This window comes from Dermacentor andersoni, chromosome 2, assembly GCF_023375885.2.
Source record: "Dermacentor andersoni chromosome 2, qqDerAnde1_hic_scaffold, whole genome shotgun sequence".
In the NCBI taxonomy this organism is placed as follows: Eukaryota; Metazoa; Arthropoda; class Arachnida; order Ixodida; family Ixodidae; genus Dermacentor; species Dermacentor andersoni.
Window position 1 is genome coordinate 100,189,604 of NC_092815.1, and position 17,732 is coordinate 100,207,335.

At 47.0% G+C, this 17,732-nt stretch overlaps 1 protein-coding gene across 7 annotated transcripts in view; it reads left to right on the top strand.

Annotated features, from left to right (window-relative positions):
• The window catches only part of LOC126541550 (uncharacterized), a 70,266-nt gene that overhangs the window by 13,026 nt on the left and 39,508 nt on the right, over nucleotides 1-17,732 (top strand). For all 7 annotated transcript variants that reach the window (XM_055076728.1, XM_055076729.2, XM_055076730.2 and 4 more), the window contains exon 4: nucleotides 16,991-17,080. In XM_055076728.1, the coding sequence (XP_054932703.1) occupies nucleotides 16,991-17,080 (90 nt within the window). The remainder of the gene's footprint in view (nucleotides 1-16,990; nucleotides 17,081-17,732) is intronic.

The window sequence follows — 17,732 nt, forward strand, 5'->3', positions numbered from 1 at the left end:
GGCATAAGGAGAAGGACCTGCTCCAACTCATTCAGGCCTTTGTCGCCAGCTGTCTGACCTATGCACCATCATACATACAGTTACAGAATACAGAAGGAGCTCGTCTGGACTGCATTATACGACACGCATACAAGGTAGCCCTCGGCTTTCCAAGACGCACATCCATCGAGAAACTTCTTCAACTGGGAGTTCACAACACCATCGAAGAACTCATTGAAGCACACCGCATATCACAGGTTCACCGTCTGCAAGGTAGCAAGACAGGCCGCTGGATCTTCGCTCGAATGGAATCCAGGGAACGAAGCAGCCCACCAACATGCTCGAGGATTCGTCGGCCGAGTGGTGGGCCTGACGGAGCCGGATACTCATATCACGACATAACCCAATATTACCGCCTTACACGACACACTAGGCTCGCACCATACAGTAAGCTAAACAAGCGTCACGAGATCCACTGGCGCAGGTTACAGACACAGAGAGTTAGTCTGTATTGTCACCTGTGCGGTGAGCTAGCTAGGCTCAGTCACATCCTCTGGGACTGTATGGAGGACCCCCCTCCCCCGATCACCGGGCCTCTGCCTCACCTCCATCGTGGGAGGAAGTGCTGCTTAGCTCCATCCCGGACGTGCAACTCCGAGCTGTCGAGCGAGCCTGAAAGGATGCCGTCACGCATCGCTTGGCGGCCATCTGGCCTTCCTGACGAGGCCATGAACTAGCTCCCTACTCTGACGAATAAAGTTGTCTCTGTCTTTCTCCATTCGTTTTAGAGTGTGCTACCGCAGCTGGCATAAAAAAAGCACACAGCGCTGTAATCTCTAATCTGAATTAGAAGCTCCTTGCAGCTCCGTGGAAGCTACTGGCGCCTCAGACAATGAGGAAGGCAAACAGATCAAAATGTTTTCGTCCGCGTTTTGTCGCCTGCTACCGACGCCTGTGGCGTCGTAAATGTTTGCAGCCTCCATCTTTGCGCAATAATACGCAAATAGGGCATGGTAACTGATGTCAAAATTATATTCACCTTGTGGGGGGCAAGCACCTGCGTTTCCGTACCTTGCAGCCGTGGCTCTGCTACACTCCGCTATGAGACAGAATATACTTCACTGAAGGCAAGTTTTGTTGTGTGTGCGTTCTTTTTTTTTTTTTTTTTTTTTTGAGTGAGACGTCGATCGTCCGCGTCGGAGCCCCGAAACAGCTGTATGATTAGGCTGTCGGGGCCGTAGAGTTTCATATGGTCGGGGCGACACGCATCCGGACGCCGGCGTCGGTGACAATAAGAGAGGTGACCGGCGTCGGTGACGCCGGTGACCTCTCTTATACCTCAGCATTGTCTGTGTAGCCCTAACAGCGTCAAAAGAAAGAGCTGATCTCAATAGCAACGACAAATCATACCTGATGTCCTGCCCTCAGCATGAAGTGAGGCTAAGTGATGGCCGACTTCATATTTTACTTCTTGCCGCAGGAGCAAAAGACAAATAACAAGCGTGAATTTAGATCGAAACGGGCGCATGCGAGGGAGCATGCGAGGCACCGTGGTTAGTGGTGTAATATATAAAACATGTACATCGTTGTTAGTTGGACAACACGCGTTATACTTCTTATACTGTGCCTCATACGTTGAACTAAGCAACTGCTTATACTATATGCGATTTAGTTCTATCAAAACATGCATGTTTCTATTCGGTGTGATAACTCACGCCAAACAATTCCTTTTTTTTTATGCACGCCCTCATTAGTTCTGACCCATTTTGGGGGCGCTCCAGTGCAGTTCGGGGAGGAGGAAATCAGCAGGAAAGGAGGAGTGGCGCTACCTTGAAAACTCGGGAAGAGGACCTTAGTGTTGAAGCAATGAACGACAATCTTCTGGGCATCATTTAGGAGTGTGCAATAGAAGTCGGTGGTAACTTCGTTAGACAGGACGATGAAGCGCATGGCGTTCTTTAGGTCGTTAGACAGGAAACCAGTAAGCTATCGCAGGAGACGAAATATCTGATTAAGAAACGCCAATGTATGAAGCCTCCAACCCTACCGCTAGAATAGAACTGGCAGAACTTTCCAAGTTGAAGGGCCCCTGAAACGGTTCGGACAAATTTTGTAGACGTGTAGGGTACAGTTTAAGTAGAACATTCGCACCACAATTTAAGTGAAGCGTTACGTACTAACGGAGCTACAAGTGATTACAAGTTACCCTCCTCCCTAGCCATGCTTTTCCTCCTCAACTCGTTCGCCGAGCGATCGGGGCTAACCTCCGCTTTCACTGGTTTTGCGTCACGACGCGACGTCACATCATCCACTTCCGGTTGTTTTGAGCCTGCCCCTGCCCGCGCGAAACCTCTGCGCTAGCCGCTTGGCCATAGACCCCAAGCGAGAGCTATCGAAGCAGCTTGCGTTGCGAGCATTCTGTCGTAGCGCCGAACGTGTCTGGTATTCCGGTAATCACACATAGCTGAACTTTTCGACGGGACGGTAGAGGCATAAACTCAAGCTGATGACGGAACATGAAAGTAGACGTACGTGAGCTGCCTGATCATTCTCCACGGTCCAGCCACCCGTTGGCCCAGAGCTTAACCAGCCAAAGAAAGAGCTAATATTGCTCTAAACGAGTGTAAAACATTTTAAGCATTTACAAAAACGACGTGTTAACGATTACACTCCTGCGAAAAATTTACACCAGCAGCAAATAAGAATACATTTTATTACTGCTACTGTGTGTGGTTGAGCTCTATGCCACCAGGTGGCTGCACCGTGCAGACCATTCACATTTGCGCTTCTGTTCATCCCCCTGAAACGACAAGCAAGGGGAAACGGCCAGGCCCTGCCTCCTTGCGCTTGCGTTTACCCTAATACCGACCTAGCGATACGCTATGGGCACCCTGCAATGCAGTTTGCCTGCACATGTCGCGCCACCTGGCAGCGGCGGTGAGCACCCGTGGGTAGGCCCTCACCGTCATTTCACCATTGTCCGTGGTGCGCTCAGGCCCGCCTGCAAGCCTGCTTTTCCAATTTTCCAATGGATTCCCCGCGGCCTCTTGGCAGCTTCTTCGTGAGAAGTGTGAACAAAAAGAACAAGCGCAGATACTTCCGCGTTAAGAAATGTCACAACCGCGAAGGGGATGTCGGCATCAAATTGTACCGCTTCCCTTTAAAACCGGGGGAAGCAACCCGGCGGCTGAAGTGGATCGTCGCGGTTCGTGTCGGTCTTGCGAATTTCTGTTAAACGAACTAAGACGGAAGTGCAAAAACAAGAAAAAGAAATGAAAATGAGCCAGCAGCGGCATCTGTAAAAATACACAATAAAGCGTCAACTGCATAAAAAATGCGTAAACTGATTCCGGCTGTTGTAAATCAGTTTTGATAGTTGTTTAGCTCGTCTTGCTTCAAAACAAACTTGCAGTAGTTGTTAGGTGTCAAATCTAGCTTCGTAGCGCTTGTATGCGCTGTGCTTCTTCCTGCGCCAAGATCAAGACGCGAATGCTGGAACCGAGCTCATTCGTGCCGATGTTTTCTCGCGCTTAGAACAACAGAACTAAGGTTGGAGTACACTGCAGAACACGTCGAGTATTCGAAAATTAGCATTTCCCTCGCGCACACAAGCGCATGTTTGTTCAGTCTTCACGTTGTTTAGTCTCAGCTGATTGCTCTCTATGATGCTTCAGCGGTAATGCCCTCTCACAGTCGAGCCCGAACGACAATACCAGAATATGCTCGAGGCACTTCGTCAACGGAGAACAAAGCACTTACCTGCCAATTCGCCAAAACCTATGCAATGTGAGGGGCAAGGCACGCTCCAAGTAAGGAAGCGTCAAATGACAGTTCAAAGACGTCCACGGCCGTATTCGCTCACTTTAGTGGCATAAAATAATGATTTGTTAACGCACTTCGAGATCGACGTCGTAAGCATACTTACTTTGTTGTGACAAATACTTCGCGACCTGCGGTGGTTGCTTAGTGGCTGCGGTGTTGGGCTGCTGAGCGCGAGGTCGCGGGAATAAATCCCGGCCACGGCGGCGGAATTTCGATGGGGTCGAAATACCAAAACACCCGTGTAATTAGATTTAGGTCCACTTTAAAGAACCCCAAGCGGTCCAAATTATTCCGGAGTCTCCCACCACGGCGTGCCTCCTAATCAGATCGTGGTTTTGGCACCTAAAACACCACAATTTAATTTAAGCACCTCACTGTGATGTCCGTGCTGTTTAATTCTTTGACACGGTATACGTGGTTGTAGTAAAAGATTTTACGTCCTTTCTCAAGCGTCGGTGGTCCAAAATGGGCCTCGACGTTTTCGATTGCATTAAAACCGCAATTTAGAACGTCCGAAAGGTGTCAAACGAGCGCCGCAAAAGCATGCCTCCGCAACAGCGGCCGCCTCGGTGTTTCGCGCAACTGACACGGTGGCGCTGACGGCTGAGCCGATCGCCGCGCCGCCTGACCATTGCAGGGAGCCTATTGAGTTAGTAATCTACCGGTGTAAAGTTACGGCCGCAATCGCGCAAATCCTGGCGCCGATCGGATAGCGGCATCCCGATGCGCTGCAGCCAGTCCGCTCATCTACTGGTTTGCAGAGGGACACGATGTCGCAGCTTGGCATATTGCCAGTCGCTACGTTTGCAGTCCACAACGCAACAAAGTCGAATCATAGCGCTCGCGGAAAGACAGACCAACACTGACGACGGAGCTCTCGTCAAAGACGGAGAACGTTGTAACACAAGCGGACGACACTTGCTGTGTGCCGAAAGTGCTTAAGTGTACTGAAAAATTGTTCTTGTGCTTTCTCATTATGTTACTTTCTCTTTATAAAAGCAAATTACCTAAGATTCCAACTATTACGAACATCATTTGTTTACCATAAAGTTGGAAAAATTATCGATCACGCGCCCTGCTCTGCCAATTGGACAGCTCGCCCAACTGACGTCATATGGGCGATTTCCGTCATATGGGTAGGGGCGGCTTAAAATTCCGCCGAGCACTGTGCTGCGATCGGCAGCGATGTGCATTTTTAAAGCCTTATAATAAATTACACGCTTTACGCGGAGCACTTAGATGTGTCAATTAATGATCAGAAGGACTTACTCAAACGACTCAGTACGTTTGTAGAAAATTGTCAAAATCGTTTCAGGGTCCCTTTAATCAACAAGCGTAAGACAGCTGACATAAGGAAGTATAATATGGATAGAATTGAACATGCTCTTAGGAACGCAGGAAGCCTAAAAGCAGTAAAGAAGAAACTAGGAATAGGCTAGAATCAGATGTATATGTTAAGAGACAAAGCCGGCAATATCATTACTAATATGAATGAGCTAGTTCAAGGGGCTGAGGAGTTCTATAGAGATTTCTACAGTACCGGTGGCACCAACGACGATACTGGAAGAGAGAATAGTCTAGAGGAATTTGCCATCCCACTAGTAACGCCAAAAGAAGTAAAGAAAGCCTTGGGAGCTATGCAAAGGGGAAAGGCAGCTGGGGAGGACCTGGTAACAGCAGATTTGTTGAAGGATGGCGGGCAGATTGTTCCAGAAAAACTGGCCACTCTGCATACGCAATGCCTCATGACTTCGACCGTACCGGAATCTTGGAAGAACGCTAACACAATCCTAATCCATAAGAAAGGGGACACCAAAGATTTGAAAAATTCTAGACCGATCAGCTTACTGTCCGTTGCCAACAAAGTATTTACTAAGGTAATCGCAAATAGAATCAGCAACACCTTACACTTCTGTCAACCAAAGGACCAGGCAGGATTCCGTAAAGGCTACTCAACAATAGACCATATTCACACTATCAAACAGGTAATAGAGAAATGTGCGGAATATAACCAACCCTTATATATAGCTTTCATTGATTACGAGAAAGCGCTTGATTCAGTCGAAACCTCCGCAGTCATGGAGGTATTACGTAATCAGTGTGTAGGCGAGCCGTATGTAAAAATACTGAAAGATATCTATAGCGGCTCCACAGCAACCGTAGTCCTCCATAAAGAAAGTAACAAAATCTTAATAAAGAAGTGCGTCAGGCAGAGAAATAGGATCTCTCCAATGCTATTCCCAGCGTGTTTACAGGAGGCATTCAGAGACCTTGATTGGGAAGAATTGGGTATAAGAGTTAATGGAGAATACCTTAGCAACTTGGTTTCGCTGATATTGCCTTGCTTAGTAGCTCAGGGGACCAATTGCAATGCATGCTCACTGACCTGGAGAGGCAAAGAAGAAGGGTGGGTCTAAAAATTAATCTGCAGAAAACTAAAGTAATGTTTACCAGTTTCGGAAGAAAACAGTAGTTTACGATAGGTAGCCAGGCACTGGAAGTGGTAAGGGAACATATCTACTTAGGGCAGGTAGTGACGCGGATCCGGATCATGAGACTGAAATAATCAGAAGATTAAGAATGGGCTGGGGTGCGTGTGGCCGGCATTCTCAGATCATGAACAGTAGTAGGTTGCCATTATCCATCAAGAGAAAAGTGTGTAACAGCTGTGTCTTACCACTACTCACCTACGGGGCAGAAACCTGGAGCCTTACGAAAAGGGTTCTACTTCGAGGACGATGCAACCAGCTTTGGAAAGAAGAATGATGGGTGTAACGTTAAGGGATAAGAAAAGAGCAGATTGGGTGAGGGAACAAACGCGACTTAATGACATCTTAGTTGAAATCAAGAAAAAGAAATGGGCATGGGCAGGACATGTAATGAGGAGGGAAGATAACCGTTGGCCATTAAGGGTTACGGACTGGATTCCAAGAGAAGGGAAGCGTAGCAGCGGACGGCAGAAAGTTAGGTGGGCGGATGAGATTAAGAAGTTTGCAGGGACAACATGGCCACAATTAACACGTGACCGGGGTAGTTGGAGAAGTAATAGAGAGGCCTTTGCCCTTCAGTGGGCGTAGCCAGGCTGGTGATGCTGCTGCTGCTGACGATGATGATGATGTGGTCGGTATCGTGCTCGCCCCCTATAGCACCAGTTACGAAACGCGTAAACTGAGTAAAAGTAGGCGTTTACGACACAGTCCCTTTTCTATCCCGTGATCCCCCTTGCCGATCCTTCAAGGTATGTCGGCGCCACTAATACACAGGAAACAGTAACCTCGCCTATCGTGTAACGTGCTGATAGTACAAGCGTTCATCGCGTTTATCTTGCACCAGTCACGTGTTTCTGGCTACTGTCAATGTCCAGACCCTTATCATAGAAAGGCGTAATAGAGACTCAAGGCAAGGCGAAAGAACCGACGTTCAGGCCATCAACGTTGCACCTATCGTGAAATTACGGCCCATTGTTCAGAATGAGTGAACTTTTTTTCTTTCTTTACGTTGAGAACAGACGTTTTAGCTTCCGCCCAGTCTCTTAATGTGTCCGTAAGCTCTTTCAACAATAGCAGAATAGTGAACTGTGTAAAAGCTTTCCAAACAAAAGGCACTTCTGTGCACAGGTAACATCATAACGAACTGCCTTACGCTTCTGTCAATTTTAGAATAATATTACAGACAATATGACCAAAAAATTTTTAGCAAACGTAAACAGCTGGGGTCTTGTGACACGTGTAAAATATTATTTTTCCGGGTCAGGAACATTCCACGGCTACGTTGTCACAACTGTCACACGCGCAACATGCCCTCGATGAACAAAACAGGTGGAAAGAACTTGGCAGTGTGTTTACGGCTAAGGCATCTGAAATTCTGGGCAATGTCATGGCGCATTCCATTGTCAGAACAAGAGCGGACGCGAAAAGCAGGGAGGACCAGAGCAGTAGCGCAGTGAGAGGGCGACCGCTTGCTCCCCTCCGAGAGCAGGTGCGAGTGATCACATGTATCACGGAGCCAGATTACAGACGCGATCTTTGCAACTAAGCCGCCATTGCTCCCACACACGGAGCCAAAGTCTACGGAAACACAAGCAAAATTATATGACACGTGCCTAAGGTCACGTTCTTTCTTCGCACTCCTCTTTCCGCGCGGCAGTAGTCCCAACTGCTCTCGACTGCTCTCGTAATCGCCAAACTGCTTTTGTTCTGCCATCGGAACGCAGCTACTTTGGGGGCGCCTTTGAATGCTCCTGCTTGCCCAATGTACTGCTCCATTAGAGAGTTTTAGCATGTCCGTAAATGTAAGGTCGTTTGCAGAATACCGGGTTTCCGGAGAGATGTACGGCAGCAACAGCACTGGTAGCGACATCTGGTGACGTAGTGCTTAACTATATATCGTGCAAAACTTACAGTGCAATGACGTAAGGCTCTATAACGTAAAACTATTCCAATATGTTTTTATTCCAATCCCCTGGCGTCAAATTTGCGTAACCACCGACGCAAGCATCGCGCGGTGACCCCCAGGGTTCTCTGAACAGATCAATCAACCACTCTCCTCGGTCATAGGAGGTCACTTTTGCTTGCTTGAAAAATGAATAACTGCCTACAGTGAGCGACTTGCCTTATCTAATTGGTTGACAAGAGGCGAGGAGCACGCTGAAGTGGAGAGGGATTTGATGGGGCCAAGCCACTCTAGTGAAAATCAATAACCGGATGAAAAGGGGTGGTGCCGGTGTCTGCGATTGGTCCGCTTTCCCTTACTTAGCTTACGGTGGTTGGTCGAAAATCGCGGCGGCATGCAACTGAAGGTTAAGAATGCCGCTAAAACGCATCCTCAGCAAAGAAGATTTGGCAGAGCGAGGTCCCAAACGTGCCGAAAGTGCTTGAAAACGTTACACAGCCACGCAAAAAGGTTTATGACCCACGCTTTCCGACAGGTGCGAGTAGCCAGTACCTGAGCAACCGGCGGTAGCCATCTTTTATTCCTTTCGGAACAGGGCAGCCTGCGGCTTTTCAGAAGCATGTGAACTGGAGAACATGTCAAACTGTGAATGTGTCAAATGTGCAAATAAACAATTATTCTCCCTGGCCCCGACGGGGCACACTTCCCACGGCAGCCCGCATTAGTATCTCCGATAAACAGTTCCGTTGCTTCCTTATGAAGCGTTCACCACCCCGGTTTCTTTTGGCACGTACGTAACGCCACGTGAGCTATCCACGAATGTACATGTATACGAGGTAGCTAAGCTTCCATAGAAGCCCATGCGTTCAGAAAATGGCGGTTCATCAACGGTTTAAGGGGCTTAGGGTCATCTGTGAGAGGACGGTACTATCCTGGTGAGAAACAACACATGTAAGGCCGTATTAGGTAAAAAAAGAAGTGGCGTCATTTCTTTATGGCCCCACGGTCGTTTCTGTTCTTAAGGGGTGCGGTTATGCATGGTGGTTTATTTCAGCATCCTCCACCACGACATGAGTCTCCTGTGGACTAGGCATAAGAAATTTGAAGATCTACTCAATGGATGCTTTAAGTCGATGCCGGCGTTTCACATGCAAATCCATATTAAATGCGGATTCATCTTCAGTGGTACCTTAAAATTTTAGTGTACCGCATTACTTTCGCTACGAGAAATAGTAATCTGCGCGTTCGTGACCTGGACATTAACTTGACCTTTGATTAGCATTTATTCCACCGTCAGCTAAGCGCATCCAGCCACGAGCAACATATTTTTGCATTATTTTATGGATTCTCAGGTATGTAGGGAACTTATAAGAGCAGAATGTGGCTGCACATTGCAAGTGAGTTTGCGTTGGAAGAAAAGTAATTGCTATTTATGCCAGAATTTCAGACAATAGTTGAGTGTGATTGGCTGATAAACCACAAAACAAGAATTATATAGTGTAGCATATAGTGCGCACCACCTGTGGCAATGAAAAAGAAAACATGTTCACCAGCACTATGCTATCCCCGAAACCTTGCGCATGACAATCACAATGCGCGAGCAACATATTGATACAGAATGATTCAATACTATAGCGACTAGAAAACATACAAAAGTGCCGTAACATGCTGCAATAACCAGAATATAGACACAGCTTTTGCTCAATTTTGAAAAGTTGATTCATGCCTTGCGTGTTTGTCATAAATATAGGGCCTTATTTAATTTTTTTATCCGCAGGCAGGTGGGAACCAGATTCAGTTTTACAGTATTTCAGGAAAATAAATGTGTGTTCAACTCATTGGGGTGCGGGGGACACTTTACACAGTGAAATGCCTTTATAATGAACTGCTTGGGACCACCGAAATTCTTTGTTATAGAAGTAACTGCGGTGTGAAGATCGCGCCCCACAGTGCTCCCAATAGAGCACGCTAAGCACATTCAACACGGGGTTCACAACGTACACATATTTCGGCAACATGTCTACACAGGTGGTTGGGTAAAACTCACCAGCTCTGTTGCTGCATTCATCAACCCGGCAAAATCTGAAGAAATCAAATTAAAGCTTTATGTGTGACCACATCGACGGGTTCAGAACTTGCGGCACTCCATGCTGCACTTGATTTCGTTAATCAGGAACCACCGCAACAATAAACTGTATTTTATGACTCCAAGGCAGCCCTTCAGTACATACAAAGCACAATGCGCCACGGACCCAATGAACAACTGGCCTCAGAAATTCGACAGATATATAATCGCAGCCATGACAAAGGACACAACAAAATCTTTCAGTGGCTTCCAAGACATTGCAGCATCACCACGCCGACGAAGCCGCCCGATCTGCACATGAAAGTGGTCAACGTGTCTTGATTCCGCTTTCGCGAACAGACGCTGCGGCTGGGCTGCGACTGATGTTCCGTGAATGTAGTACTTTGCCCCTGTGGGACTCGAAAGTTATCACCATGTGTCATTTGCGTTCGTTGTCTCCGGACATACGGATGCACCTACCATCTGGACTACCACAACGTGAACAGACCACGCTGTACCGTCTGTGGCTAGGCTCTGCATTTACGAAGTCGTATGCCTTCCTTATTGGTATGGCCAACAGCCCCACGTGCGACACATGCAACAGCGATGAGACGCTCGCACACATTATCTGTATCTGCCCATGATATAGTGCCCAGAGACAAGTGATCTGCAGAGTACTGTACCAGCTGGATAATCACCCAATGTCATAACTAAAAGCTTTAGGTCAGTGCTCCTAAAGAACATCCGTTCTGAAGGCGTTACTCACGTTACTAAGATTCCTGCGGTCTACCGGCCTTCACGATAGACTTTAAAAACACCGCCCCCTAACGCTATGCAGTGTCAAAAGCGTGGCAGTTTGGACGAGTTGGTATGTCATGACTTTTTTAGGCTCGTAACGCAGCTCAAAAAGAGCAAAAAGGAAGGGGGAAGGGGTAATGAAACAGAACGGAGAACAGATTGAGCGCTAACTTCCAACTGATGGTTTATTTCGTGACACAGAGGATATACTTATACAGAAGAACTTCAGTTTGACCTAGTTGGTGTTTACGGTATATCATATTGACCGCAAATAAAGACGGGGAGGGGACTGCGGTAGAGAACACATAAACAACACGGGCGGTAACCTTCAACTGTTTTCAACTGTCAAAACAGTTGAAAGTTACCGCCCGTGTTGTTTATGTGTTCTCTCCCGCTGACCGCGTCTTTATTTGCGGTCAATATAATATACGATACTTATACACTCGGCGAACCATGTGACATCAAGAGAATATACAAAACCAAGCAACAAAGCCGATAGTAATCGTGTGAAAACATATTCAGACAGCCTGTGGCTGCAATCGGAGATACGCCAATTCATTGCTTGATAATGATAATGAAGGTGAGCTTACACATGCATGGCCCAGACCTATGATAGCCTTTGCTTCGATGATTTCTCTTGTGAGCTGATTAAGACTGCGACCTAGAATGACGCATTCCTCTAAGACAGGTTCGCAACCACACGTTTTGCAGTGCTGCGCAAGAAACCCCCCAGCTGTAATACAATTCTTGGCATTGTAACCATGTTCGCGCAGCCTCTCATTCAGACATCGGCCAGTTTGACAAACGTAACGTTTCCCACACTTGAGTGGAAAACAATAAACAACACAATGTGTGCAATTAACGAACTTCTTGTGATTCTTATCACAGCTAGGAGAAGCCTACTTATTCGAATTAGCTTGCAAATCCTCATAAGCTTGTTAGGGGCAGAAAACACTACATGAATATTCGCTCGCTTGGCGATTTTCTTAAGATTATGTGAGACGGTGTGAATATAAGGACTGATGCTTGTCCTAACCCGAGTAGTTGCAGGATTATCTTCATGCTGGTTGTCTTTTCTAAACTCTCTTAGAATCCGTTCTGCTACTGACACTTGCAGGGACACGGGATAACCAGCCTGCGAAAGCCGTTCGTACTGACAGGCAAAGTTAGACGAAACATTATGGTGGCACGACTTTTACAAAGCATTATTTAGGCAAAGGTTGGCAATGCCTCTCTTGACCAACTTAGAATGAGCAGAATGAAATGGAAGAAGTGGTTTGTTAGCACGAGGTTCATAGTACCAACACGTGTGAATATCCGAACGAGCTAAGCGCAGATCCAAAAACCGGATCGTGTGATCCTCTGGTAGCTCCTAAGTAACGTCAAGGGGCGCAAGGCATTCTTTGACTATTGGCACTACCATGGCAACCTCAGCCCCAAGGTAAGCCGGAGAACACTGAATACAAAACAAAAAATCGCCCACATAACGAAATATTTCAATAGCATTAGTCTTATTAAGGTTTACTGACATGGCGACATCTAGGCGAGCTGAAAATAAATCACTGAGGAGTGGGGCAATGCACGAACCGATGCATACTCCGTTTTTCTGCAAATAGATGGTGCCATTCCATGTGATGAACGTTGATGACAAATAAAAGCTCAAAAGTTCTAAAAAGGGATTGCTAGACAGCCCAGCATTGTTCTGAAAACGGGTGACACCAAATTCATCAATTATCTGCGAAATAGCTGACAGCAGGTCATTGTGAGGAATAGAATAGTACAGGTCTTCCACATCGACGGAGAAGACTTGAAAGCCTCGGTCGGAGTTGTCCTTCAAAAAGTAAATCATTTCATCGGAGTTGCGTATTAAAAAGGAGCCATTCGCGGGTAAAATGGCTAGCTTGGCTTGAAGAAACAGTGCGACAGACTTCTGCCACGTGTCGTTTTCTGAAAGAGTACCCCTCAACGTTTTCGCCCTAAAAAACATCTCTAGGAGATCTCGTTTGCTGCTGGCAATGTTTTTCAACATTCTTTCTGAGCTGCGCTACAAGCCTAAAGAAGCTATACAGTGTACGCGGTTTGTTGGTGCTCGTCTCTCTTTCTCCCTATTCCCCCTTCCACTATCTTTATTCTTTTTATCCCCCTTGCCCCTTCCCCCCGTACAGGGTAGCCAACCGGAACTACCTCTGGTTAACGTCCCTGCCTTTCTCGTGTTTTTCTCTCTCTCTTTCACTCCCCATCCCCTTCCCCACGTGTAGGGTAGCAAACTGGACTCAGTCTGGTTAACCTCCCTGCCTTCCCCCTCTCTCTCTCTCTTTTGTCTCTCTTTTCTCTCTCTCTTTCTCAACAAGAGATAATCTTCATTTAACATGTATTCAAGAAACTTAGTGAAATAAGTCACTAACTCCTTTTTCGTGCACACTTTGTCTTATGGAATTGCAACTGCAGCTGACCTTATGGCGCAGAAGTTCAGGGTACGCTCAGCGCGAATCGTGGGAGCAGCGCAAGGTACAGCTGCTGCAGATCGTCGAATGACGCTCGCGCCTCCCTTGCCTTCAAAGTTGCTCATTTGTTTACACATCCCCGTCCTTCCTGTCCTATAGATGACTTTGTAGACGTATTCGGTCATCAGTTACGACAACATCGTCACGCCGTCATCAACTGCGGCGCATTCGTCAGCAGTTACAGCCGCTGATATGTTACAACAAGTAGAGTGCGAGTTGAGCTCTTCTTGGAGCAGTGCAGGGGGACATCGGCACGCTCTAGAATTGCGACGCTGCCGTTTGTGCTAGCGCAGAGTGCTGCTCAGTGGCATCGGTGGAGGGATGGGGGGGGAACCGCTACGGCTGCGTTCGTTGTAAAGCCCCAGTTCAGCCATCGGGGACGCCTAAACTACTTTGTTGCACAGGCAAATTCGTCGTAGTGAGCCTCATTGCAGTGACAATCACTACACATAGGAAAGATAGAAATTCTGTCGGGATCTAATGTATCTTTCATTTAGACGTCATTTTCTAATAGTGACGTTCGTTGTAGACGGGTTCTACTCTATTCCGTCTTTTTTCGTTATCACAGGAAAGAAGAATGCGCTCAAATATTGGCGCAAGCCCACCTTGGCAACTAATTTGGCGTTATGCGCACCGCACAACCTGCTGTGCGCTCTAAAACGTTGTAGTGGAAAGCGACAAGGCGCCTGCAAGAAATACATAAATTAATAAATCATATGAAACGTGTCATGATGAAAATGTAAAATACGAAGCGTACGAGAAAAGAACCAACTTTTTACAAGTAGACTGATCTCTCCCTTTTGCAGGGGAAACTTGTCGACTAGACGTACCCCCTGTGCACCCTGGGTAACGTGCCTCAGGTGCTCTTCATGTGCAAGCCCGTGGGTCACAGCAGTAACACGAAGGCCGCTGAAGCCGGCACTTGTCCGTTGTTCCATGCTCACTTCACGTGAAAACTTTTCAGTGGACAAGTTTAGTCACGATGTAACACATCTCGGAAACACCGCACTCAGCAAGCGTTTAATTCGCCCCGCCAGAATTCAGAAAACTCACGAACGAGCAAACGACCCAAGCATACTACGAGGGCGTCTTGTAGACGAGGAATTTTACGAGCGTGATTTCCCGCATCAACGTGAACGCCTCCTTTCTCTACCAGGGGCATATGCGAAATGATATATTATAGTAATCCTAAAATCAAAGACAATCGTTTTTTCTTTGTGCATAACATATATTTAAAACTAATTAAGATAAATTTTGTTTGAATAAAATAAAGTTTGTCGCGCTTTTTTTAAGCGATGTACTTTTTTTTTAATAACGTTTGTTCTCTACTCACCTAGCCACGCTTCAATCGCAACTCCCGTAAGCCCCCTTCTTCATGTGGTTGAACAATCGGTTCCTCGCGATCAAACCACCGTCAACTCTTCCGAGGGAGAGTCGTTGGCGAAAGGCAATAGACAATAGCGTGATTGTCGGTGACAATACAAGAGGACTGGCCATATAGGTAGGGACGGAATTTCGCAACAGCCCAGACTATAGCCAGACACTCGCTCTCGGTAGTGGAGTAGTTTCACTCCGAAGGCCACAAAAGGCGGCTATCGTACGCAATAACCCGGTCGTGACCAGGCTGAACTTGCGCCAACAAATAGTGGATCAGAGAGAAGAGAAATTCGCTCCGTATAGTGAAGACTCCTGAATATATCGTGCATACGAGGCGTGGCGAATTTGTTTTCTCTCTGATCCACTCTTAGTGGGTGCACGAAGTAATGACGCAAGCCAACTCTCCCTCGGAGCAAATAGACCCCGTGCATATTCCATTACCGCTTCCACACCACTATTCCTTCCGTTGATGTGGTTTGGGCGTCTATCCACAGATGTGTAGCGTGAATTCTTACTTCATGCAATTATTTAAGTAAATTAATTTTCGGAAGGCACACAATAACGTGTGCCTTCCATCCTCCGTTTAGGAAGTAGGAAGCATGTCATAGAGTTATTTGTGCATGTCGCCAAAGAACCCGCTGTAGATGAGCAAGGCGAGCGCGCATTTGGCACGTGTGACGCAAGGAGCACGCGTCGGAGGGTGGAGACCTCGGATGCCATACACGCAGGCTATCAAGCGCACACTTGCTGTTAGCGGATTAACAGTTATCTTTGTTGTTTACACCTTGGAAACGCAACCGCGGGCATAACTTTTAGAGCTATCACGTCCACTTGAATATGGACACGTGAAACATGACATAATTCATGTCCACCAAAAACAAAAGAAAAGAAGAAATTTTGTAGAATTGACGCATATTTGACACATTCTTTCCAATGGCGTGGAAAAAAAAATAAGAATATGTCTATAATTGTAAATGCCACACAAAAACACCACTTTTAACTCTTACGCACGGCGACAGTTAATGGTACTGCTTGGGTGTCCGTTTTGTTTGCTTCGTACCATGGCAAAGAATTCGCAGTAAGTCGGCATCCCTTCGTCCAACTTCTTTCGAACCACGCTTAGCAGCAATGTAGCAATGCGTGTGGCCACCATAGAAAGGCAGAAAAACATGCTTTTGTACCTTCAGCTTTCGACACTTACCTGCTTTGAACTACGAGAATTGCAGTTCAAAAAATGAAAATTCATCTTAAAACCTACTCACCTCCAGCCCGCCATCTGCATATGCTTTGTGATTGGCTGAAATACATAGTGTATTGCCTTTTACAGCGAAGCTGCATACTTCTACAGTCCAACGAAATTTTCTTGCTGTTGTAAGCAAAAAGCTCCCCATAAGTAGGCTGATCCCGTAGATAGTGCAATGCCGGGCCGACCAGCGGCGGAGGTGAAGCAGGCGTTAAGCACTCCCCATACGTGGGCCGATCGCAAAGTTAGTGCAATGCCGGGCCGACCCGTGGAGTAGGTGAAGCAGGCGTTAAGCAATTCGCCATACGGGGGCCGATCCCGAAGATTGTGAAATACCGACCCGACTCGCGGCGGTAATGAAGCAGGCGTTAAGCACACCTCGTACGTGCGCCAATCCCGAAGATAGTGCAATACCCGCCCGACCCGCGGCGGAGGTGAAGCAGGCGTTAAGCACTCCCCATACGTGGGCCGATGCCAAAGGTTAGGCAATGCCGGGCCGACCCGCGGCGGGGGGGCAGTTCGCCATTAAGGGGCCCACATACACAGGTTCGCTGGTCATCCTTCTTCACAGAGTGGAAGGGCACTGAGATTTTTTTTTATTCCGTCAAACCTTCTAAATTTAAGAGGCTGTATAGCAATGAACCCAAAGCGCAAACCGAGGTCAGCAAGGATTTGGCGCGGAAATTTTTGGCGATGTATTTCCCTACGCTTAATTAATGTAGTCAAATGATAATGCTTTGACGCGTTAGTGGAGCCTATTTTCCGCCATGCTTAGTAAATGTTGATCGCTGACAAGAGTAATCGGTGCAGGCGGGAGTTCCGAAGGCGAGGATGACGACTGGGAAGAGCATCACGAATGGACCTACACGGAGCTTGATGACGAGGAGGAGAGTGGAGAAGGTAAGCTTGGAAATTCAGGATATGGTCGCTATACTGGAGGTCTTATGGCTAACTTTCACAAATCCTAGAGTGCATACCATATAAGCCAAGCAAGTGTTCTGGCTTAAATAAGCGTGCCATTTAACATTTGACAGTACATTTAACAGTAGGTCCTTGTCTCATTTTCTGGCACACGAAGCAACTTTCGCGGAAGAAGTTGTGCGTTGTCGGCCTATTACAACCAACCCGGCGAATCTTATCACCGAGAAGTTCAGTAAAAGCAGGAGAGCAATTATACAGCCCGTAAGAAATTACAGAGGAGGCGACCTAGACTTGAACATAGGATTACGTACAGGCCTCCTTGTCTCCCTTCATCCATGGTAGACTAGCCCGCCAATGTGTTTTAACCAACTCCCTTCATCCCCCTCCCCTCCTTTTTGCGATGTAGACAACGTGAACGCATTTCTTCCTTAACTTCATAACAATGGTAGTGCAACTGATAGCTTCAATAAATAAGACTACCGATTCCATGCCCACCTAAAGAACAGCGTCTTACACAGACGCTGAAGTGCTGTCTGAGAGATTTTTACGTGTCTTTTGAAAGCCTTTTTGCAACGAACAAATCCATTGCATTCAGATACAGAACCTGAAAGAACCTAATGGTAATCACTAG